At 36.8% G+C, this 24755-nt stretch overlaps 1 protein-coding gene across 4 annotated transcripts in view; it reads left to right on the top strand.

Annotated features, from left to right (window-relative positions):
- TNFRSF19 (TNF receptor superfamily member 19) overlaps positions 1-17484 on the top strand; it is a 60978-nt gene extending 43494 nt beyond the window's left edge. For all 4 annotated transcript variants that reach the window (XM_075742173.1, XM_075742175.1, XM_075742172.1 and 1 more), the window contains 5 exons: positions 7003-7167; positions 8480-8605; positions 10008-10110; positions 12239-12639; positions 15111-17484. In XM_075742173.1, coding sequence (XP_075598288.1) covers positions 7003-7167; positions 8480-8605; positions 10008-10110; positions 12239-12632 — 788 coding nt within the window. In that variant the 3' untranslated portion in view covers positions 12633-12639; positions 15111-17484. The remainder of the gene's footprint in view (positions 1-7002; positions 7168-8479; positions 8606-10007; positions 10111-12238; positions 12640-15110) is intronic.
- Positions 17485-24755: the final 7271 nt, after the last annotated feature.

Here is a 24755-nt window from a genome sequence, read left to right as displayed (position 1 = left end):
AAACTCTTTTATGACTGATTTACAGTTCACTTCTTGCTTTACTGGGATTAATACAAATTTATATGTAGTACTGCATTAATTTCAGTGATTGTGGGTGTACATGACAATAACACTGGGAATACATAGTGTGCCAACAGTGTGTAGCTGAAGGAGCATGTATGTTCCCTGCCCGGGTGAGGGCATAAAGTGTCACAGCTACCCCACCAGCCCTCAGTCCTGCCTCTCTGGTCATGGTTACAGGATGGAGCTTCCACACTGTCTTGTTTCAATCTATACCGAAAACCAAATCATGCATCAATCTACAGGCTTATCACACAACAACTGTGGGATCGTGTTTGAACCTTTTAGAACAGATCCCAATATGCATTGGATTCACAGTGTTCAGTTACACTTTTGATTAATGAAAGTGGGTTACTCTCTGTTGGCTAAAGAAACAACCTTCAGACACACTTATTCGTGTATTTAGATATATGCCATTGTTATTTAACTAGGGAATATACGATTAGATTCTAAAGGGTATATGGTCTTCCTCTCCTTTTTTAGAAAACAGGTAATGGCAGTAGTTACCCACCTGAAAATGGTGTGCGTTCAGGCAATGCAAACTCTTCTTCTGCTTACGTGGGTAATGCCTTGTGTAAGCATTTTGGAACTGAGAGTGGTAGAGTGTGTGACAAGCAATAACTGTCAAAAACTGACTTGACTCAAATACTGCACCAGGTTGTTTTTATTCTGTAACTGGTTAGTCCTAAAGATGAAATGGGACTGCATATACAGAATACAAAAGAGATACTTTCTACTTTCATCTTCTGTTGAAAAGACAAAGCAAATTTCATAGCCTGGGTGGGATGGATGCATTCTATAGTTGGATTTGAACAGGAGAATATCTTAAAATACAGTGTTCTTCTTCCCAGAACATGTCTGGGAAAGAATTTGGTTAAAAGTACAAGTTAGAAGTGAAGTAGGGAAATAAGTTTTCTACTGTACCTAGCAATCTCATATGTTCTGACACAAACTTTATGTGCTACTGATTTAACACATGAAAACACCTGAGAAAGAAATTGCATTTTCTGCAAAATAGATATTAGACACCCTCAGCTGTCAGGGGTGCAGAGTGAGCTGCTAGAAGCAAAAGTTGGAAAGGTAATTGCTGACACCACCACAGTCATATTAACAGCAATATATACTTTGTACCACCAGATCACACTAAGTATTTCGATTTATGGAGGAGAAACATATTGTCTTTTCACATTGATAACCGGTTATGTTATGTTGCAGAGGGGAGAATATGTAGTTCAGCAGTGACTCGGGTTGTATCCCACTTCCTCTAATTTTTTGCTTATTCTTAGGGTTTTTTCCCAGTTATTTGAAGATAACAGTGATTTGAGGCTTTATTCTCATGTAGTAGTATTTTTAAATGGCTAGACAGTTCTCAAAGGTGAAAGTTTTGTGCCCATATATCAGTTCAATTTAGATGACCGCAGTTGTACCAAGAATTAACATCTCTTAATTACTAAAAGAAAAACATATTGCAGAGGTTGATTATGCCTTACAGACATGGTGGTATGTATCCAGTACTGTGGAGTTCATATATATTTTAAATTCATATACACAGTGTAATTGTTCTACCATTTTAAACATAAAAGGCTGTGAGCATTTGGAGTTTGTGAAAATACGCAGTGCAAGAGAAATGGTCTTGGAAATGAATAAATCAAATTCCAAAGATTTTAATTTATAAGCACATTTCTCAGGATTTCCAAACAATGGGTAAATACTTGAATAGTCATTTTCTCCCTTACGGCTTTTTGGTACATTTATTAAAAAATAACAAAACCAGCAAAATAAACCAAAAAAGTTGTAGGGCACTTGGAAAACAAAGGCTTTAAAGTCAGCACTTGGAGTACATTTGAAAAATGTGGTTTGACGTGATGAACTTTTGGGTGTAGGCCATGCACGCAAATGGCTGTCCTTTTACAGATGTTGGGAGACTCTTTCTCCAGTGCTTACCACAGTCTCCAGCAGTAATGTTTAATAAAGTTTCTTACCTCCTACTTGAAAGATCAGGAAAAGGGAGGCAATCTGCTGCTTTGTAAAGACTCAGAAATATACTCAGGACGACTTACTTTCCATTGATATTAACACTCATCAGTATATTTACACATGTACTTTATATATATTTATACACATATATAATATATGGACTAGGTAGAGGTGCTGCCTTTTTACTTTTAAATGAACATAAACATCTTTTAATCTTTTTTTTCAAAATGAAGTCGTTTCAAGATAAGTCACATTGCCTTACACTTTCCATAGATGAAGAGCACACATACAGATAGCCACTGCAATTCAGCTGGCAGGCAGTATCTCGTTAAATTATTGTAACTTGAGAGTATGTCTGAGCCCTTAATTCTTGTCAAATTAAGGTTGATACCACTGACTTGGGCCAATCAACATAAAGGTAATGGGCAAACACTTTTTATAACAGGCAAGTGCAACTTTCCCCTCTCTTGACCAGAAATACCCATATTCTGGGAATTAACAACATTTTAATTTACTTCTGTATCTTATTTTCAATCCTAATTGTAAAAGATGGCACTCGGTCCAACGTTACCATGTTAGCTCTATCTAAGTGGAGTTTTGATTAGCTTTGTTTCATTGAGTAAAGCCTCTTTGGGTTAGCATTGACTTGACATGGTAAGAAAGAAAACCGAACATAATATTCCACATTTTATCCCCCTCAATTTTGATGATGATGATTATTATTGTTGTTGTTGCTGCTGTTGTTGTTTATTATTATTATTATTTCCCTGGGAAAAATGTAAAATGTTGCATGTTCTGTTTTCACCTGGTTAAGCTACCACAGAAAGCTTTTTTTTTAGGCATGCTGATTCCAGTAGTGACTGTAACTAATCATGGTTCTGAAAAAAAAAAATCTGAGAAAATAAACATGAAATAAGTGATAAAGGAAGTCTTTTTACATTTTGTCATGTCTCTGCTTATTTGGTATAATAGGCTGAAAATTCAAGTATTCTGTTTATTGGCAGAAGTTACAGTGATACAGCTGGGATTCATATGTTCCATATTAGCTGAGTTACTGCTATTATTTGACCAATTTGGATTAATAGAAACTTTACTTGCTTTTAAGAACCACACCTTTGCATATACTGACCTTACCATGTACTATTGGTTAATTAAGGGAAGAATGTGTATTTAGGCTTACTGCTCAAAATTATGCAGGAGACAGCTTGGTATTTTGGGTAATTTTTCTTTGACACTAGCACATTTCCAGAATATGCTGGAACTCAGACTTAGAAAAGGAAATCTATTTCTTAAATAAAATATATTTTTTGTTTTATTTTTGTGATACATAATATGCACATGCTTTCCAGAATCATAAAACATTGTGAACCTTCTCCATCCTTTCTTGATGTATCATGTCCAATTCACAAAGTGTTTATTTAATTACATATTTAAATTTAATAATGTAATCAGTTAATAGATGTAAGTACAAGTTTAAAGTTTAAAATGCACCTCCTTGCTTTACTGAAATGGGACCATTAAGTCTGTGAGCCTGAAAAGAAAGAGAGAGTTTGTGAAAATACATACATATCTGAGTAACACTGAAAAGCAGAGTTCAGCAATGCCCAACGGGCCGCTTCTACAATAGCAATCCACTTCTGAAATGTTGGTCTCTGCAGGGAAGATCACTATCATTATAATTAGAGCTACACTACAATGGACTGCTCACACTAGCTATTCCAAAAAGTTCTTTGAAGGTGAAGATGAGTGGTAGGCATTCTCAGTAATAGAAAATTGCTTTCTCAAGTTAAAAAAAAAAAATCAACCAAATAAAATAAATGTTAAATAACTAGATGGCTAAAATAAATTTAAAGTCTTGCCATTCCTATTTAAAATAGAATCACTGTATTTCCAGTTTGGATATTGCTGATGGGCACTAAAGAAATAGATATAATTTATAATTTCCCAGAATATGTAATATGTAATTATACTTGCAAATAGATGTATTTTGTGAGCAAAGGGCGAGAGACAAAAATATAGCACCTCCACCTCCAGTGCTTTTGTTCTTGTTTTGCTTTCAAAATTAACAATTCTTTTTTCTACTAATTATGAAGGCCTAATTTCTAAGAACTGTTTAGTGCTTTTAGTTAGGTACATTGATACAAGTAGGTATATTGATATGAAAAATATCTGAAGATGTTCTGATCAGGTTTTTATTGTGTTGTTTTTTAAATACTTGTCGAGGCTGTCTATAATCTTCTAAAGACTAGATCAGGCAGTTGACTAAAATTGAAAACCCGGTATCAAAGCACAGTTGTTGATTTTCACGCCAAAGCCAGCACACACTGCGTTATAGACATTTACTTTTTTATATAGTTTTACTGCTTCCTACAAAATTATATCCTGGAACTTTACATACCAAGCAGAAATTTCTGCAGTCTGTTAAAACTATAAACTTAAAACTACAGCTGTAAGAATCCTAGAAACTGAGTGAAAAGTTTTCTCTGTGGAAGATTGCAATGTTCCTGCCAAGAGGATTCAAGTTATGACAAAAAGATTATGACATTGGTTGCTTTTTCTTCTAAATAACAATGAAGATTTGGAAAAGAGGTCATACAACTTAGCTCTGTGAGTAATGGGAATTATAGAAGAACATAAAGAGAAGGACAGGTGATAATTATTTAAGAGGAAAAGTACCTGAGATCCTGAATTGGAGTTCTATTCTGTTATGTGGAACACAAATAATAGACCATCTATTATGATAATGAAAAAGATAACATTTTGGTACGAGGACAAGAGTTTCAAAATGTATTTCTAGTGCATGTAGGAGAGAGACTTCAGCCTCTTTATTGACTTGAGTTTTGAGATCTGCTGTATTTTAATAGCTCAGAATCACAGAGTGATTGCGGTAGGAAGGGACCTCTGGAGATTATCTGGTTCAACCCCTCTGCTCAAGCGGGGTCACCTAGAGCTGGTTGCCCAGGACCATGTTCAGATGGTTTCTAAGCATCTCCAAAGAAGGAGGTCAATCTGTGCCAGTGCTCAGTCACCCTCACAGTTAAAAAAGTGTTTCCTGATGTTCAGAGGGATCCTCCATGTTTCAGTTTGTGCCCATTGCCTCTGGTCCACTGACAAGAGCCTGGCTCTGTCTTCTTTGCACCCTCCCTTCAAGGATTTATACACATTGATGAGATTCCCCTGAGCCTTCTCTTCTCCAGGCCGACCAGTCCCAGCTCTCTCAAGCCTTTCCTCATAGGAGAGAGGCTCCAGTTCCTCAATCATTTTTGTGGCCCTTCATTGGACTCTCTCCAGTAGCTCCACTCTGTCCAATTTGGCAAGTTAAAAGGATATAAAAAAGATCTGCTATAAATTTGCTCTTCACACTTTTGATGTGGCAGTGGAACATAATAGTACAAATCAAAGGTAAATACAAGTATTTAAGCAGATGTAAATACGGTAACACTTGTTTCTCTTCACATTGAAATCAGGAAATTAAGAGCTAAACATTCTTTCTTCTGATTAATAGCTGTGATCTGACCTCCCCACTTTTTTATATTCCCTCACTTACAGCAACTACATGATACTATAATCCACATAAATTGTTTTTATTTAATATATTAGGTGTCTTTTTTTAATTTTGGATTCTTTATGTCCTAAAAGTTAATATTTTCTTAAGTGGTCTGAAGACTCAGAATTGGATGGAATGAAGTTGACTTTCAAAATAAACCTAGTTTTTTGGCAATCTGGCCATTATAACAAAGCAATATGGTGTTGTAAATGCTTTGGTGCCCACATGTGATGTGTGTAGAGAAAATACCATAATTATTTCAGAAAATTATTCCTTAGTAATACAATCCCATGGATTGCACTAAGCTAGTAAGTTCTCTCCTCCTATTATTATATTGCAGTTAAGATAACAAACAATTGTATGTATGTACAATTTGATTAGTGATTTTAATATACTCTGGCAGACATTTATCTTCTAATTTAAACTTATGACTGCGTGGACCATTTCTTAGGAAATTATAGTCTTTAGGTTTTAACCAAAGATTTTCTGGGGTAAATAGGCACATTTAACTTACTTTTATAAATTAAAAAATATGGTTTGTGTTTTTTTTTAAATTTGCTGTCAGAGAAATGACATTTTATTCCTTTTTCTGATAAAGTGTTATTGAATTGATGTGGACTTTAACAGATGGCTTTAAATAGATGAGCTATCAAAATTCATAAGTTGTCAAAAAAGAATTTAAATTTAAAAGACCATTTGTAATTTAAGATAGTTTCAATAGTTGTAGTTAAAGTTTTGATACTTTTAAAATCTTTTTCACTTTCCACCTAAAAGTAACAATGTTTGTCAAAGCTAGAAACATTGCTTAAGTCTTTACTGTGGACTTTATGGGTATAAAGTCAATCTGTTGAACTTCTACTAGAGGTATTATATTTAAAAACTATCACTGAATAAAAAAAGTTAGCACAGTTAGAAATGACCATGGTCTTGTCACATACATAGGCAACCAAGCAAAATGATACCTTTGACAGCATTTGAACTTCTGTGGGTGTCTCAGTTCTCAGAAAGTTTCCTTATTAAGAGAAGTTCATGTATTTGTGACTCCCTCTAGTGGATACCTTTCTCAACTATACACTAGGAAATGTTCTCCGTATTAAATCATCTGACATTAAAAACTGAGAGGTCTTTGTTTTCATGGTCAAGATCTGATTCCATTGTGATGTACAGTCAGAATGTGTTTGTGAGCATCTCCACTCATTATCACTCATTTTGCAATACATTTTTAAAAGATTTTTTTCATAATGTCATTGCTGATAATGATATTTCTTTATATGTGCAACTAAAGTTTATACATTAGCAGATGGAACATCCTTTTTTTCTGTGTTGCAAACCTCTTCCATTTCCTAGACTTTCATTTACATGACTATATTCCTGAAATGTTTACAATTCGCCTTAATTATTATTCAATTATATTTCAGGTACCACCAAGGTAAATCTTGTGAAGATCCCTTCAACTGCTTCCAGCCCTCGAGACACTGCTCTAGCAGCTGTTATATGCAGCGCACTTGCGACAGTGCTCTTAGCTCTTCTTATTCTTTGTGTTATCTATTGTAAGAGGCAGTTTATGGAGAAGAAACCAAGCTGTGAGTTTCCAATTATTACTGTTTCTTTGTAATATATATATACTGGTATTAGTTTGGCAGATCTCTCTAGGTAAATAAATGAAACGTCTACAGCATTGAAGCAGGTTTAGCATTGAGATGAACAAGGTAGCAGAAGCCCAAGACTCCATACAAGTTTGCCAGTTCAGTGTGGATGTTCCAGCTTGTACTGAGAAAATGATGTGCAGATGTCCAGAAATAGTCCAATTGCATTAATTCTGTGCCATACTATGTTAGATGCTGCACAGATATATTTGTACCATTTGGGATCCAGGCTGGGACATCATTATAGAGTTGCAATGCCAATGCAGAAATACCAGTTTTGGACGATCTGTGCATCACGTGCTATTGTGAAACACAGATCAGCTCATCAAGATAATGAATGTGGCCAGCGTAGATAGCAGATTTGTCATTAACAATTTTGTTTTTATGGGCATATTCAAGATAAATTAAATGCCTAAGTTAAATTAGTAAATTAGAACAAACAAAAAAACCAAACCCAAAACATAACAGCTAATCAATGTAATTCAGTTTGTTTATAATAAACATTTTCTGCCCCTTAATTTAAATTAAGAAAGAGAAAAGTGAAAAGCATTCTTGTTCCCATTTATAATTTAAAAACCCTTTTATTATTATATGTTTATAGCATCTAATGAACCCTGGATATCAAGCAAGAATAATATCTAGGAAGAAATGATGTTATTATTGCTTACAGCACAAGCAAAAATAATAAGATTGAGAGAGGCATTGAAAGAATTTTTCCTAACCTAGAAGATGCTTTACAATTTAAGTTTTGAGAAATTCAGACACAGTGAATTCAAACTTCAGTTAGTGAAGTTTAGTAACTCGTTTGCCTTGGCCTACAATTAGACAGATTAAAGGAAGTCTGCTTTTTAAGATAACATAAACAACATCCCACTGGCTGAAAGCTGAATGTGGAAAATTTCAGATGGGAATCACTGAGAATCATTAAACACTGAGAAAATGTAACAGTGGATACAATACACTCTCAAATCATCAAAGAGCGAGCAGACATCTTCCTAGAAGAGGCTGTAGTTGAACCAGCTGTTCTAGGGTTTGTTGCAAAATCTGTGGTTTGTGTTATATGAAACCACATGATCATTGTGGATCTTTCAGTTGGAAAACATAAGATCTGTATAGTATACTATATATACTATTGTATATAGCATATATACTGTATAGTATGACATCTAAGCATTCTATGAAGATAGGAGGCTCTGAACAGGAAAAGGGGTATCATTTACTAATATATTTTTATTCATTTTGTCCAAAGGGTCTCTGAGATCACAAGACATTCACTACAATGGTTCTGAATTGTCATGTTTTGATAGACCACGGCTAAATGAATATGACCACAGAACATGTTGCCAGTGCCAGAGAAGCACGTCACAGACATGTGGTATGTTAGGTCTACTTAAAGCTGACTTTATGACATGATGAACATTTATCTAACATTTATCAAACACTTGAGTTGTGATATTTAACTTTAACTATAGACCTAACATTGTCAATCTACCTTTTGTCCTAGGCTAATTTCTCAATAAGCAGATAGAAATTTTCAGTAGCTATTTGGTTATGATTTTTTTTTCCTGTTTTCATTCCAATGACCCTTCACTTAAAAAAATAGCTTTTAATGTCAATCTCATTTCTTTCTGATAAAAACAGCACTGTGTCTAGCTTTGAGACTTAAGTTAGTGTGAAGGATTTACTGGACAGTATCTAAGAATGTGATATGAACTCTAAAGGACATTAACAACCTGAACAATTCAAATCATTAAGATTTTGTGAAGTCCTTTCAGAGCAGATGCATTTATGACATTAACAAATGCATATTTTAACATGAGCACCAGCTTAAATATCATCCAAATACGTTAACTCAGAATGTGGTGCTTTCTCTCATACATATCTAATTGAAAAGCAAATGGATTTTAAAAGTAGATGCTCATGACTGGCATTTAAATTACTCCTGGAGAAAGGGCTTGACTTTTATAAGTAATTTAATTTTAAGGTAATAAATTAAAGAACCCATTTTTTATCATAGAATGGTTTGGGTTGGAAAGGACCTCAAAGATCATCTAGTTCCAACCCCCCTGCCATGGGCAGGGACACCCTCCACTAGACCAGGTTGCCCAAAGCCCCATCCAACCTGGCCTTGAACACTTCCAGGGAGGGGACATCCACAACCTTTCTGGGCAACCTGTTCCAGTGCTTCATCACCCTCATAGTGAAGAATTCCTTCCTAACATCTAATCTAAATCTACCCTCCTTCAGCTTAACGCCATTCCCCCTTGTCCTATCACTCCATGCCCTTGTAAACAGTCCCTCTCCAGCTTTCCTGTAGGCCCCTTCAGGTACTGGAAGGCTGCTCTAAGGTCTCCCTGGAGCCTTCTCTTGTCGAGGCTGAACAACCCCAACTCTCTCAGCCCGTCCTCATAGGAGAGGTGCTCCAGCCCTCTCATCATCTTCATGGCCCTCCTCTGGACTCTCTCCATGTCCTTCTTGTACTGGGGCCCCCAGAGCTGGATGCAGTACTCCAAGTGGGGGTCTCACAAGAGTGGAGTAGAGCAGGAGACTCACCTCCCTTGACCTGCTTGTCACACTTCTTTTGATGCAGGATGCAGTTGGCTTTCTGGGCTGCAAGCGCACATCGCCAGCTCATGTTGAGCTTCTCATCCACCAACACCCCCAAGTCATCCTCCTCAGGGCTGCTCTCAATCCAATTTTTTGCAATAAAAAAATGTCTTAAGTTTATACAGAGCTTTAATACTTTTAACATTATTAAATTAATTTTCATTCCTTAGGACCAGTTCACTTGATTCCATCACTGTGCTGTGAGGAAACCTGTAGCATGGAACACAGCAGTCACAGTTGTGCTTTCCACTCACAGACTACGCTTAATGAAAGGTAACTTAGTTTTATAAATGTCTGTTAAACATTGAATATTTTTTATGCAGTCATATTTATACAGATACAACAGCCATTTGGAGTGGAATGAGGGATTTTGATGAACTGTATCCTTCCGCTTTGTGCAAAAACAGGTTTATCGTGAAAAATCAATTTTAAGTAGTACTTACAAAATGTTGACTTGATATATCAGTTTCTCTGAAGGGGAAGTGACTTTTCTTACAAGCAGATAGTCTTCCTCTTACTCTGTGGTACCTTAGAGGCTTTGGTGACCCCCTGTTCTGCTATGGGTTAGCAAGATGCTGCATAAATCCTTGAATCTGGGGGATTAAGGTACAGTGTAGAAGTGTCGTGAAGATTTTCTTTTTTCAGAAACTCTTAATGACTGTGAGATTTTAAATATCTACTATTTCTGAATTTCTACCAGATTATAGCCATTACTTTCTCCTGATCAGCTGCATATAAATACAGTAGTAGAGTAGTTATTTCTACAGCAGTGCCATGAGCTAAATATATACAATTTATGGTGTCATTCAGAGTTTCCTGGTTACAGATTTTAACACAGGATGCATTTATTTCTTTTAGCTACAGTCGTTTTCCATATAAGGTTTAAATTGGTCTCCAGCTGTTTTGTTCTTATGGCCAAATGTAACTAAAAATGTAGAGGCAGCTTCTTCATATGCATTGTTTATTCTAGGTGACTTAGTGACCTAAGTACAAGATAGAAAATACCTAAATTTTCTATAACAACTTGTTTAAATACCAGCAAGGTTGAGTCATCCTTTTATACCACCAAGGCTGACAAACTGAGAGTTGTGTACTTTGTGAGGGATCTTTTGGTTAAGGCTTTAAAAATAAATTTCATATCCATGCTGTGCGGACATCAAAGATCCCGTGGTTCCTTCCAGTAGAAATGGAGTTTGCTCCAATTTCCTTTGCCAAAATAATGTATTTCCTTCAATTGTGGTGCAATGTCCTGACTTTTGGCCTCGTCTATAAAAATGCTTTGTGTGTATATCAAAGCTATTAAAGCATCATGTTTTAAAAATGAGTAAAACTACTTAAACTTTTTTGTAGGCAACATTAATGTGGGATGAGTTTTGTCACACAAATTATTACTGTATATCAGACTTAATATAGCCTTTACAGTTTTATAAATCTGTAGACAGTTTTTGGAAATAAAACATTGGTGTACCTTTTTGGTTTTAATATTTATTTTGGTATACTATAGTAAAAAACATTACTGGGCTTTCAACAGAGGTAAGCATGTATAGTGCACTCAGACATGTCAGTATCATCATGCACCTTAAATACACTTGAGAAACATCCTACTGAGTTTCTACTTTCACTTTCTTCCATTTTCCATAAAATAAAAATAATCCTTGTGAGAATTAAAAATCCTTGCCCTTCATTAATATTCTGTCCTTTCCACATGAAATAGAACAGGTGAAAAACTTTTCATGTTATGAAGACTAGACAGAAGAAACTGAAAAATCTGAAGTGAAAGCATGTTCAATATGAAATCACACAGATAGAAGGAGTTTCAAGCAGTCTTGTTGTCTATTCCCTTCTCCCAGTCTGAACCACTTCTTTTACTTCCACTACATATTTGTCTAGCCTGGTTTTGGGGTTTTTTTTGGAAAAAACCTAGTGTTGGAGATTCCACGGTCTTCCCAAACATCTTTCTTGCTGCAATTTAAGCTTGTTACATTTTGTCTTAACACAACCGCCCCCCCAGTGCATTGAGAACAAATAAATTCCTTCCTTTTTGAAGCAGTCTTTGTATCTGAACAGTACTATAGTATTTTTTTATTGTATTTCTGTCCTTTAGACTGTGAACAACCCCAACTGTAGTTCATTTTTTCTAAAACCCTGAATTCAGAGTGTGAAGGGCTCTAGGCATCCTCTTTACCTTTAGTAGTGTTTTCCAGAGCTTGCTTTGTTTCCAGGTGAGGAACAAACTATTCCTTTTCAAAAAGAATTTGTACAGGATGCCTCTACAATATTAACTTAATATAGGCCTGGTAAACCTTCTTGAAATACCTATCATTATTATCAACAATAATTACAATACTGGTAATATTTTCTGGAGTGCTTTCGCAACCATGTGTCTTTTATCCTTTTGCAGGGCTTCTGATTCTGTTGGAGAAATGATTCCTACCTTCCTGGGTTCTCTTTCACACTCTGCCTGTGGAGACATTTCAGATGCTTGGCCTCTTATGCAAAATTCAGCTTGTTGTGACAGTGTTTCTTTCTGTGAATCATATTCAGAACTGGCTGGAGGATCTGCAAAATCCTGCAGTCCTGAGACTGAAAATGCAGCCACTGTTGAGTCGGATAATAACCAGGATCTAAGTGAAGTACTTATTTCAGCTAAGTCTCTTGATGGAAACATTGCAAAGTCCTTTGAAATCTCCAAACATACAACATCCGTAGAAGTTTCATCACTTCAGAACTCAGTGGTTGCTGAAACCCAGCCAAAGACAAAGTGTAATGGAACAGCAAATGACTCTACAGACTGATAAAGAGGTAAAAAATGTAACTACAAAGGAGTGAGAATGAGTACTCAAGGCACGTAGAGCTAGATAAAATAGCATTGTAAAAAGTTGTAGGGTTATGTTTCTCCACAGGTTACACCTAGCTATTGCTGCAATAAATTAAAACTCTACAAGAGATCCAACAGTTTCACATTTTTAAATCATTGACTGAATTTGAAAGGTGCAATTACTCAAACTGTAATGTTGAGATAATGTGAACTAGAATACAGGGTTAAGTCTGTACACCAGTCAGCTTTTTATCAGATTTTTTTTTCACATTAAATTTCAGGGGGAAAAAATCAGTTTAATAACCTTATGACCAAACTATTATGTGAGCCTAGTCCTTGTTTATGAGGGAAGAACTGAGGACTTGTCTTTGCTCATTGTAAACAGAGCATAAAAGACATGCAAGTGTTCATCAAAAAAATACTTACAAAGCCTTCTCTGTGAAGTTATTACAGCAGTAGCAGAAACAGAAGAGAGAATCTCAAATGCTTTTTAATGCCATTCTTATTCCCATGTCATCAGATGAAACATTCCGTAAGTTTGTCCATAAAATATAATTTAATCTATGAAAGCTCAAGTGTTCTAATTCACAGGTCTGAGGTCAAAATAAGAAGAGGTAATAAACAATCATCCCTACTGCATAACAATGTAACCATCACAACAAGTCACTCTGCTACTGTTTCATCATTATATCTTCTTGAATATTGGCTGTGCTCTGTATTTTTAAAATGGAATTTTCTCCAATCGAGCAACAAGTAGCTCATCTGTGAAAGGATCCCAAAGTGTGGCATATGTAGTTTTGGTGTTACTCAAGGATTATGCAGGCTGTGGCTGGAAAGCTGAAATAGTCTCTTGTATATGTATACAAAGGCAGGAACAGAAGCAGTTGCCACTAGTATTAATAATCCATCAAATGTAATTAAGAAAATTATGCTATCTGTAATTATGAAAATGTTGGGCCATCTGCAGAAATAAAACTGCCTTCCTTTGATCCTCTTCCATTTGGTTTGCATGCCACTTTCATATTGTTCTCAAATAAGAAGTAGAGAGTAATTAGTATTTAACAAAAAAATATGCATATTCTGAAAACATGTAAGTGTGATAGTTAATTCTTTATAAATCAAGCCACAATTCTTTAGGTGATATTTTCAGGAGGAGAAAGGGAGGTAAACAGGCTGCTAAGTCAAGAATTTTTTTGCCATTGACTTCAATGGAACTTGTATATCAACCTGTAAATCTACTGCTGTCACTAGAAATATCAACCTTATCTAGGTCACACAGATTTTTCTCAATATTATTTACAATATATAGGTTTGTCTGTAACACTGGAATATGAATAGTCATTAATGTCTGGCACTAACTGCCCAGATAGCAATTGGCATAGTTTCATTTTGGTATATGCCAAGTACCATTAGGTGATAGTTGTAATTTTAGGTATATGTAGGAAGGGACAATGACATGACTATGACTGCAGATCTCGATGCTGCTAGTTCCCAGTTTTTCAACGGTTATCAGTGGAACTTGAATGCTCTCTCAAAGTTTTAAGGGAATATATTTCCATATTAACAAGATTTTAAAAAATCAGAAACTCATTTGTGAGGGTTTTTGCCCACTAAAATCAGTATCAACTTAAGAGATATGTGATTCATATTATTTAGAGTTTTTCTAGATGAGAGGAACCGCAGAATTTCAAAATATCACTATAAAAATTAACTTGCATTTCACCATGTTTGTTACAATATATATATTGTAAATTGTCTTACTGATTCATACGTGTGTGTAGAAATCTTTTCTGACATTTCAAAATCCTGTATTCGATAGTTTTTTATTATTATGTATTCCTCTTGAGATTTGTGTATAATTCTGAATAAGCAGGACAGTTTCGGTGGATTAGGTTTTTCTTCATTTTTTTCCTTTAATAGACTTTACTGAGTCATTTTGTACAATTTCTACATATTCATACTCTGTACTGCATCATTATGTATGCATCTTTGATGGAGAAATTTAAGTAGTATTTGAGGGACAGGATCAGGACTAGGCTTACCTGAGATATGTTTTCAGACTTAACTCTCAGCAACTATACAACTCCAAAAAAATTATTTCGTCTCAGTCTACCTCTTTTTCTTCAATTTGCCCTTCATCTTTCTTGTCTTTTTGAAATATTTGGAGGGAAAGATGGTCTTTTAGTACTTGTGGATGCATTAGTCTTGTATAGGGCCATACTTTTATTTATTATATTAAAAATAAATAATATAATAAATTCAGAAGATCTCATATTTTTATTTCTGTGCATATAAATTTTTAAATGGGTATTTTAATACAGGTTCAGTCTTCAGGTTTAGGTGAATTTTTACAGCAAGCTCTAAGTATAGCTGTATTTTTTTAGTATTTAGTCAAGTATAAAAGTATATCCAGGGTTTTTATGAGTTTATATAACTACTATTCTGTCTCTTTCAGGAAACCAAGCTATTTCTGTCAGCACTTAAGCTGAATGCTTCCCTAATGCTCCTCTGCTGATTGTCATCATAGTCTGGTCTTCAGTATTGCATGGTTTCAAATCAGCTGGAAAAAAAATGGCATCATTTCACACCTTCTGAGCAGTTGCATCTGAGCTATAACAGCTGTAAAGTGAAACTTCGAGGAGCATCCTGGGAGAACCAAGAGCAGATTTATGACCTTTTGCATCTTTTTTTAAAAAAGAACCTTCTATTCCCTCAGATTCTCAAAAAGTCTAATGGAGTGAGTTTAAAAGTATGTGTAAATACAGCAAGAAATATAAATACTTCAGTGTGTTTAGGTGGATATCTTAAATACGGCTACAGATGTCAGAAGGCGTGGGACAAGACTTTGCCAGTTATTCTGCTTGCAGATTTATGCATGCATTAGGATTTTTTTGGCTGTTTCTAATTTTAACTGAGTTTCCTGCTGTTGAAGGACTTAAAAAAATAAACATTTCTATTTATGCAAGGATCACCTATTGATAAACTGAAGCTTTTATTATATATTACATTATAGTCAATAAGCTAGTTTGGGGAGTTAAAGAATTTGCATGTTACAATATGTATGGTTGAAGTCCCCTCCATCCAGTTATTACATTTGTAGGAGGGGGCATTGTTTTGTTAAATGTAGCAGGAGATTAGCTTTAAATTAGATTTAGTTTAATGAAAGTCAGCCGTATAGATAGGGAAGTTGTTGGTAGTCACAGTATTGGAATACAGCACTTATTGTTATAGCATGTAATTTTTGGATGTTGAAATAAATGTAATTAACTGTCACATCAAAATGTCAAACTATAGCAGGTGTGCCATGAAAGTATTCATACAATCAGACTATTACCAGTTGGGTTTTTTTAGTGATGCATTATTTACAAGGGTCAAGCTTCATGGTGACCTAATTCGTTCATTTAGCAGACCTTTTCATTCATGTCACTCTGTCGTTCTCACTGTAGTATTGTCTAAATCCAATTTTTCCACACAAAATATCAAAATTCATAAAATTTAAAAAAAAAAACCTCTGAATTGAACCCTCAAAGTTGCATGCATGCCTAGTAATTTATCAACTCTCTCATTGCTGTTCTTTAAGGTTTTTTTAACTGCAGTTCATTGCACCACATCCTATAATACCATTTGTTCTGCAGCCATTTTTATCCCTAAAATAGTTTTCACTTCTGTGAGTAATCCCAGTAACCTCTACTGATTCATTATATTCAACAGGCTCAAACTTGTCAGTGATGAACTCCAGCAATTATTCTTTAAAGTACCCAATGTGCCTTGACAAAAGCAAAGCAATCAGCAAAACAAATGCAAATTTGCAATAAATATTACTCATCTTTCCACACATGGTTTGTGTGGCAATGGAAATGTTGAGACAGTATTCATATTCCATAATGGAAAAAGATTCCTGCTTGGAAGCACCCAGTAGAAGGTTGAACCTGCACAAGAACAGCTAAAGCCAGTACAGGAAGCCAAGGCAGGAAGATGCTTCAGCTGAAAAGCAATAAGATTATTCCTGTGTGCAAAAACCATGAATAACAGTTGTCAAATTGAAACCAAAGTAAGTGAAGAAATTATGTAAGTGATTTTATTATTTTTTTTTTAAGAAGTAAATACCACCATTTGGTCACTCACAGAATAATATGCAGTTACACAGGGAGTACAAGTACTCAGCTAATTACTTTAAAGTATATATTCAAATAAAAATAGTTTTGAGTAATTTCTTTGGATACTTTCATCCATTTAAGACATGACAAAATGTTATTTTTCACTACCTGTGCATGAAGAGATGTGTGCTTCTTTGTATATACTTTGTAAATAGAAAAAATCCAATGTGCATTTCAGTATATGGCAAGATATTTTTAGAACATAGGGAGATTTAACTTTTCACTAATAACAGTTCTTTAAAATGCTATGTTCAAAAGTTTTGCCAGCATCTGCCACAGTAAGTATGTTTTCCCATTGGACACTTTGTATAATTGTTTTTGTCCGGCAACTCTAGAGAAAAATACTCATTTCTTTAAATGAGTGACAGATAGCTTGAGAGCAAATTGGGAGGAAAAAAATGAAGAGAGTGCTTTTTAAATATATGTGTATATTGTGTATATACTTTTTTCCTTAATTTAACCAAATTGGTCTTTTTTATATTGCCTGTGGCAAGCAATGTTGTACATGCCAATAGAAAACATACACTACCACTGCATTTGGACTGCCCACATATCACACCTAGGGACTTACAGTGCTCTTTTAAATACTCCTTTAAGGAATGTAAATTAAAATCTTGTACAAATCATTTTGTAATACTTTTTCTACTTGTGAATAAAATGTTATGTGAACCAGTCTTGGTTTGTTGGTCTTAAATTAACAATAGCATTCTATACAAAATTAGTGATCAAATCTTTTATTATTGTTAGAATTCCCTGGTTTAATGGAATGGTTTAATTGTCTTAAAATTATGGTGTAATTTGGTACATTTTTGTCTTGAGATGCTTGCTGTTTAACAGTAGTATCATTCCTCAAGCTGGAGGACCTTGAAGAAGCAGTAAGTTAAGATCCATCCTTAAAATCATAGTGCTTCAAAATCTTTTCAAAATTTTGTTTCTCAAGAAAGGAAAAAAAAAAAGCTGGTAAGCAGCATAGATTGCTATCTGTACAATGCCTTCGAAAAGAAAACCAAGCGCTCCACACAGTAGACTGTTTCAGCCAAGACAGATATGTAAATAATGAGAGGATGTCCTAAGGATGGCCCCTGATTAGCACCACCACAGCCTGCACTTGTGTTGCACTGCAGAAGCCAAGAGTGGTTTCAAACCTTGATTGAAGAAAGAAGAAAGAGGGAATTAGAGAATATCAATAGAGAAGACTGAATACCCGTGATTATGTAGGCCATTTTTCAAACCTTGTCTGGAAGATTTATATATTGAAAAGATTCAGGAAAATGTTACTCAAATGGGAATTTAAATGATTAAGGAAGGGGTGGCAGCATGGTTTGACTGACAAGAGTAGAGGACTGAGAAGAACAAGTAATTTGATAATTGCAGATAATTACATGACTTCTTATGGTAAAGACATAAGAAGCAGTGACTGGAAACTGGCTCCAGTTAAGGATGGTAGGTAACATAAAGTCAGGTTGGCTGTGGTGCAGAATTTGTAGCACTACTGGTTTTTTTGGGAAAGTTTGAGAAATTGAAAGGTGCTCTGCCCCCATCTCTAGTTTAGTGCAGCAAATTTCACATTGGTTCTTGTCTGTATATTGCTGTTACTTCTCCAGTCTTTTAAGTGCACAATTGAGAGCTTACTCAGGAACACCTTCCCAGAATAGCAAGGTCTCCTAATGTGACCGTGACCGTGTGCTGCACTCTTGAGTAGTCTTCTACTGGTCTTCTGCCCAGGCTGTCAACAATGGCAGCAGCCCACATCCCCAGCCCACCTAAGCATCCTTCTAGTTCATTTAAATGCTTGCAAGTCGGCAAAGTAGCACATGGCATGTTTGTTAATTCGTTCCTACCACTTTGTGTTGAGCTCTGTGATGTTCAGCACTGCTAGGATTGCAATGGTGTGCCCCTGCCAAAAATAAAAATTAAAAAAAAAAAAACCCAAGCTAAAAACAGGAATTTATGAACAGGTTTCTATTCTATCTGGAAACCAAATACAACTCAAAACACATGATATATGTGATCATAAAACTTGCATAGACATTGATCATATCAGATACTATGTAAATGTCATTAGCAAGGCTGCAATTTTCTAGTCAACTATCTTCCTAACAGAGGTCTGTAGAAAAAACAAAAAACCTCACCCCAAAATCTTTTCCCTGCTTGCATTGCTTTCTGTACGACAGTGTTTCCTGCCTTTTCTCCAAGGTAGGCCAAGCTCTTAATCCGACGCTCTTCATCCTCCCGTGAGTGTGAGATCGTATGGCTGTTCCCTTTGTTGTGGGCTCTTTGAGGGCCTTCGGTTTGCGTTCCTGTGAAGTCCCGCCAAGCAACAACCTTTGTGCATTCAATTAATCCTCTCGTTGACTTCGGTGATGGAGGTTCAGATCGCTACCTGCAGCACATTCCAGTGCAGACACTGCTGCTTTGTTTTGCCCTTTTAAAAAAGGGGTATTGAAGGGAGCATGTGGTATTGTATCGGGCACGGAGCAAGCTGAGGTTGGGTTCTGCCGAGCAAAGCCACACAATGCACACTTTGTGCTGGCAGGGGGGCAATTTAATCCATATTTAGTTTTGGCATGAGTGTTGGTAAAACCCACTTGCTCTTCACATCGCACATGAGCCGTTTCAATTATGTCCGATAAGGTAGTGCTTTCAATAGGATAAAAATACTAGCGGGTGGATTTGCTCGTGAGCCTGCTGGTTTCCACAACAGCAGTGAATAGTGGGATTAGTAAAAATGTTTTCTAATAGTATACTGGCAGAGAGGGGGGCTGATTGAGGGCACACTGAGGCTTCTAGCAAGCACCACAGCTTCAACAGCAGGGTCAGTTGAGTAAGATGGAGATATTTTTCCCATCATTTGATTTTCTAAAGCCTTCCTTACCACACTTGGATTTTTTTCTTCGTTGGCCTGACGAAGGGAGATTTGGCTTGTTCAAAAGGTTATAAATGACATTTTTCTAATGCACTGGTGGAAAAGCACACAAAAAAGAATGCAGCTTTTAGAAAATGCTTTCTCGGAGCCTCATTCTTTGTGAAGTTTTCTATTTTTTCTCTGCCCAGGTCCCAGCTTCAGTTTGTGGATGGACAATTCATGTGCCATTCAGCATGCGAAAATTCTCCTTAGTATAGGAGATATACTATACCAAAATCTAGTCTGTAATCAACAGTTGAAGGGAGAGTGCTGATTTAAAGCTTCGAAAAATTAAACCACTGGAATTCAAGAACTCACCTTGCTTTGCCCAAGATCTGTATCGGATGGTTCATTGGAACATAATGATAAAGTATAAAAATTATATATTTTATATATATAAATATAAATACAGAATGTATATGTGTACATAAAGATATAGTCTACAGTAGAATAAAACAATAATTAAAAAAAAAAATCATCTTGCATGTGGTCTGAGGCAGGGCATTGTCCAGGCCAGTTACTTTTATTTCTAAATCCTCACACACAAAGAAATTACAGAACACTATGGACCAGTTCAGACGCGACCTTCACACCACACAAGCGTGCATTCTGCATGTGGCAGAGGTTGCAAAATGAACTGAGAACTTTTTTAAAAAAATAGGAAAGGCTCTATTTCAATTTTTATTAAATGCCTTTCAGTCCAGAAATCCAAGTGCCCTAGACGTTTCATAGGTCAATATGGGAGCCTTAGGAAAAAAAAAAATTACTATAAACAACAAAATAAAATATTTAGGAGCTACAGCCAGTACTCTATGGCTCCCTTCCAGGAATTTTAGACCTGCAATTTCTTGCTCTTTGTTAGCAACATACTGGAATAGTCAGTGAGTGAATGCAATTTCTCCGCCGGGGCCGGCAGCATCTGAAGGCCCTGGCTGGCCCCACCAGAGGAGCTGAGAGCACAGCGGCAGCTCTAACGCTTGTCAGCTGGTGCGGATGGCCGCAGGACGTTGTGTTACAGGGACGCGCTGTGCGTGTGCGTGTGTGCACGCACTTGCATACAATGGATGTTTAAGAGAACAATACTGAACAAAAGAGGAACAGGGGAGGTTATTTGTTATGAAAATAAAAATAATCATGAGAAAAGGACATCTAGCTGTTAGTACACTAAAAAGGAGCAAAACTGGCCATTATGTTGCAAAGTAATCTTATTTTAAAAGCCAAAGTGAAGATCTACTCTATAGCCACCCAGCTTCTCTAAATTCATATTCACCTCATAAACTCTGCCCCTGGCCAAAGCAAAATGAGGAAGGTCTGGAGTCAGCAGAATAACAGCATTAACTGCACCAATTTTGTTCATACATTGCAAATGTCCTTTCTGGTAGGTTTACGTTTGCTCCTCCTACACATGGTAGCTGAGCTTAACCTTTGGAAACTCAACGGTCAGGATCAGTTTGGCCATTTGGTTCACTCTGTTCCAAGAGAAAAAAGAAAGTTGTTGACCAACCTGATGCTGTTTTATGTTGTTAGACCCCAAAATAGTTGTGTTCCTTTACCATAGAATTACAGACTCATAAAATCATAGAGTGGTTTGGGTTGGAAGGGACCTTAAAGATCATTAGTAACTCATTTATCATTAGTAACTCATAGCTTCAGCTTTATTAAACCTTATTCTTAAAGATGTTCAATAAAAGTTAAGGGGACACCACATTTGTGCAAGAGCAAGAATATCTTTCTTACTGAGCTACCAAAACAGACCCATAATGTGCCACCAAGTAAGACTTGCAGTACATTTTGCCAAAATTCATCATGTTTTTTGATATTTTCATAGAATCATAGAATTGTTTATGATGTTGGAAAAAACTTTTAAGATCATAGAGTCCAACCGTAAACCTAACACTGCTAACTCCACCACTAAACCATGTTGCTAAAAGTGCCACATCTACACATTTTGATAATATGAATGGAAAATATTCCTTGCTTGAAAAAAAATTCACATGATGACAAAATGCTGTAAAATCTCGCATAACAGTATTTTCTCCAGGAGGGTTTGTGCAGTTGCCCTCAATGTTATACCTTTGATAAATTGAAACCCTCAATATTAATTTAAGTTGTATCTTTAAATATATTTTAAACTTTGGAGGATTAGTTGTTTACTCAAGGAGGACTAATCCATTTGTGTGGGCAAGAACTGCCTCAAAGTTTTTAACTAGCAGGACAGATGGATTCAGGGAGAAGAAACTCTCAGTCCTTTAGATGATAAAATTCTCTGTTGATGGGTTTAAAGAAGCAAGCCGTGTGGGTTCAGCCCTCTCTCATTATTTCAAACAGGCTATGGGATCTGCAGGGAAGAGCTGAAGAATGGCATAAATTACATCTCCTGTGGCTTTCAACAACAAATAGATAGCACTGGAGTTTGCTCCAGGTGTTGGCGAGTGCTGTAATAGGGATTTCCGAACATATCTGTCTGCCAGATGATGTTTCCTAATACACAGAATTTCATTGAGGAGGTCTTGTTGCATTTACAGCCAGATGCTTTCTTTTTGTTGGCTTTCTGCAGTGGGTGGACTGTGGGCAGAGGGAAGCAGCAATGCCCGCAGAAGAGCAGGGTGCCTTGCTGATACATCCAGAACACACTGCAGCCTGTTTGTTACAGCTGATTTCCCTCTGCAAGGCTCCTAGCTGTGCAGAAATTAGCTCTAACTGTGCTTAGAGGCTTTCATATCCCCAAAGATGCAATACTGCACCTTCTGCAGAAGTATCAGTGTTGTAACTGCAGTAGCTGAAAGCTTTAAGTAAAAAGGAGTAAGTATCTTCTGTTAGTTTGGGGGAGAACACGGAACTCAAACAAGTCACCTTAAGATTTTGGGCTCAAGGCCCTCTTGGATCTGCTTTCTAATGTTCGCTTGCACACCTTGCATCTAGTTAAAGGTCTACAGCTGCTGCAGCTCTGAGGATGCTCTAGCAATTCTTACCTGATCTTAGAGAGCAGAAATTACCTTTCAGTTTGTCCTTGTTATACTTCATGCTGCAAGAGCTGAAGGAGGGGTTAAATGCCTGACAGTCTCTGTTCTTTTCCTCATTACCTCATTTTTTGGACCAAAAAAAAAGACTATTCAAATTTTGCTTAAGTTGCATTACTCAGAAGCTGCCCATAATAAGACTCCAATTTCATTTTCTCATGGAAAAGAAATGCAGCTATGCCACCCAGAAGACAACCCAGGAATCAGGTGCTCATTCATGCTGTAACCAGCGTCTGCCTCTGGTGCTCCGTCCCCCAGCCCAGGAAGCAGGCCAGAAAAAATCAAACCACCTCTTTGACCAGAGCAACCCCAACCCACACCAGCAAGTCATTCTTTAAAAATCTGCTATTGAATCACAGCTTATGGGTAGTTCAAACAAACAAAAGACAAGACAGAAGAAAAAAACTGCTTAAAGAATTATATTGGAGAGTCATTCAGCAAAATTCCCATTTGTGTATTAAAAGCTTAGCTAAATAACCTTGGGCCACATAGGAAGACAAGTAGGAAGGAAAACTCCTCTGATCTTTGCCATCACCCTGCCCCTCGAGCATACCAGGCATTTTATCTTCTTAGTCCTCATAAAAACTGGATTTTGTGAAGTAGACACTCAGTGCTTGCCCCTTGTCCTTGATGCAGAAGGGTTTGCCCTCCCCGTCCCCTGCCCAGTGTCAGAAATAGCAACACGCGACCGGCACTGAAGGCTCTTTCCCATCAGGAAAGGAACGTCTCTCTCTCTCTCTCTCTTTCTCTCTTACTCACTCTCATCCTGTTTCATGGCTCTCCACTACCGTTCTGCCTTATTTATCACTGCTGCAATTTTGGGGTATTTCTTTGCCTTCTTTCCTCCAGGCCAGTGTTTTCCATTCTCCTGCCTCCACTGGTCGGCTCCTCCATCGCCACATGAAAGCAGAACTGTGGATTTAATTCCATGAACCTGGAAGATGGAACACAACATACACAAGCATCTCTAAGGCTTTCCTCTGTTCTTACGTAAAAACAAAGGAAATAAAAGAGAGGCAAAGAAAGCTACCCAACTATAGCGAATGCTGACCTGTGCGACACCGGGTAAAGCTTACTTTCAAAAAACCAGTGAGCCTAAATTCAAAGCCGGCCTACCCAGGAATTTATTTGGTTGGATTCCTATCTGTGCACAGCTGCTTCTGAAATGGATGGTAATGGTTGAGTGCTTAAAACTGATTTTTAAGCGCATGTCCTGATTAGGATTTTTCTCCAAGAACCTCAGGAGAAGTAAAGACAAGGCATTGGTCACAGCAGCAGGTGAGACAGAGCCATCCATGACAATATGTAAAAATTGCTGATAATGCGCTGCAAAAAAATTATCTATTTCACAAGAATACAGACAGGACATTTGGAAATTGTGATGGTTTAAACTGATTGGAAACAAAAAACCTGCCTTCTTTTTTTATCTGGAACAGTAATTTTCTCTTCCCTGAGATCATCTTACCACAAATTAATACAGCAAAATAAACAATCATTCATATCAGATCTATTTTGCACGCTCCTGACCTGCTGTTTGACTTTTAGTTTCCTGAATGGCTGAGTCAAAGCAGGTTGGGCTGACCTGTCAGTTGACACACAAGGGCATTCCCTGCTGCGCACTTCGTGGTTGGTGAAAAACAGCATCAACATGGCAAAGGAGTTACTGCCGACAGGACGACGCAATCAGACTTGGGCTCCTGCTTAGAACTGCTAAATTATGAATTAGCCCCATCACATACAAGTTATTTGTTTATATTTGGTTCAACAGAAATTATTTTAACAGCTGTTTTTTTAAAAACTTACAAAAAGCAAGATGGAAGAGGTGGAATGAAGAGTCCTATACAATTTGGTCTGAAACAGGCAACGGTCTCCGTGGGCAGCGGGTGGGGATGCCGGGAGGTGGCTGAGAGCACTGCCGCTCCCCTCTCAAACCCTCCCCTCCTGAACCTCGCCATCTATTGCTGTCCCTACACGGGGCTTTCAGGAGCCCCTACAGCTCTGCATCGGTGTGATGCTCC

This window comes from Balearica regulorum, chromosome 1 (genome assembly GCF_011004875.1).
Source record: "Balearica regulorum gibbericeps isolate bBalReg1 chromosome 1, bBalReg1.pri, whole genome shotgun sequence".
In the NCBI taxonomy this organism is placed as follows: Eukaryota; Metazoa; Chordata; class Aves; order Gruiformes; family Gruidae; genus Balearica; species Balearica regulorum.
This window is presented reverse-complemented; position numbering and strand designations above follow the sequence as displayed.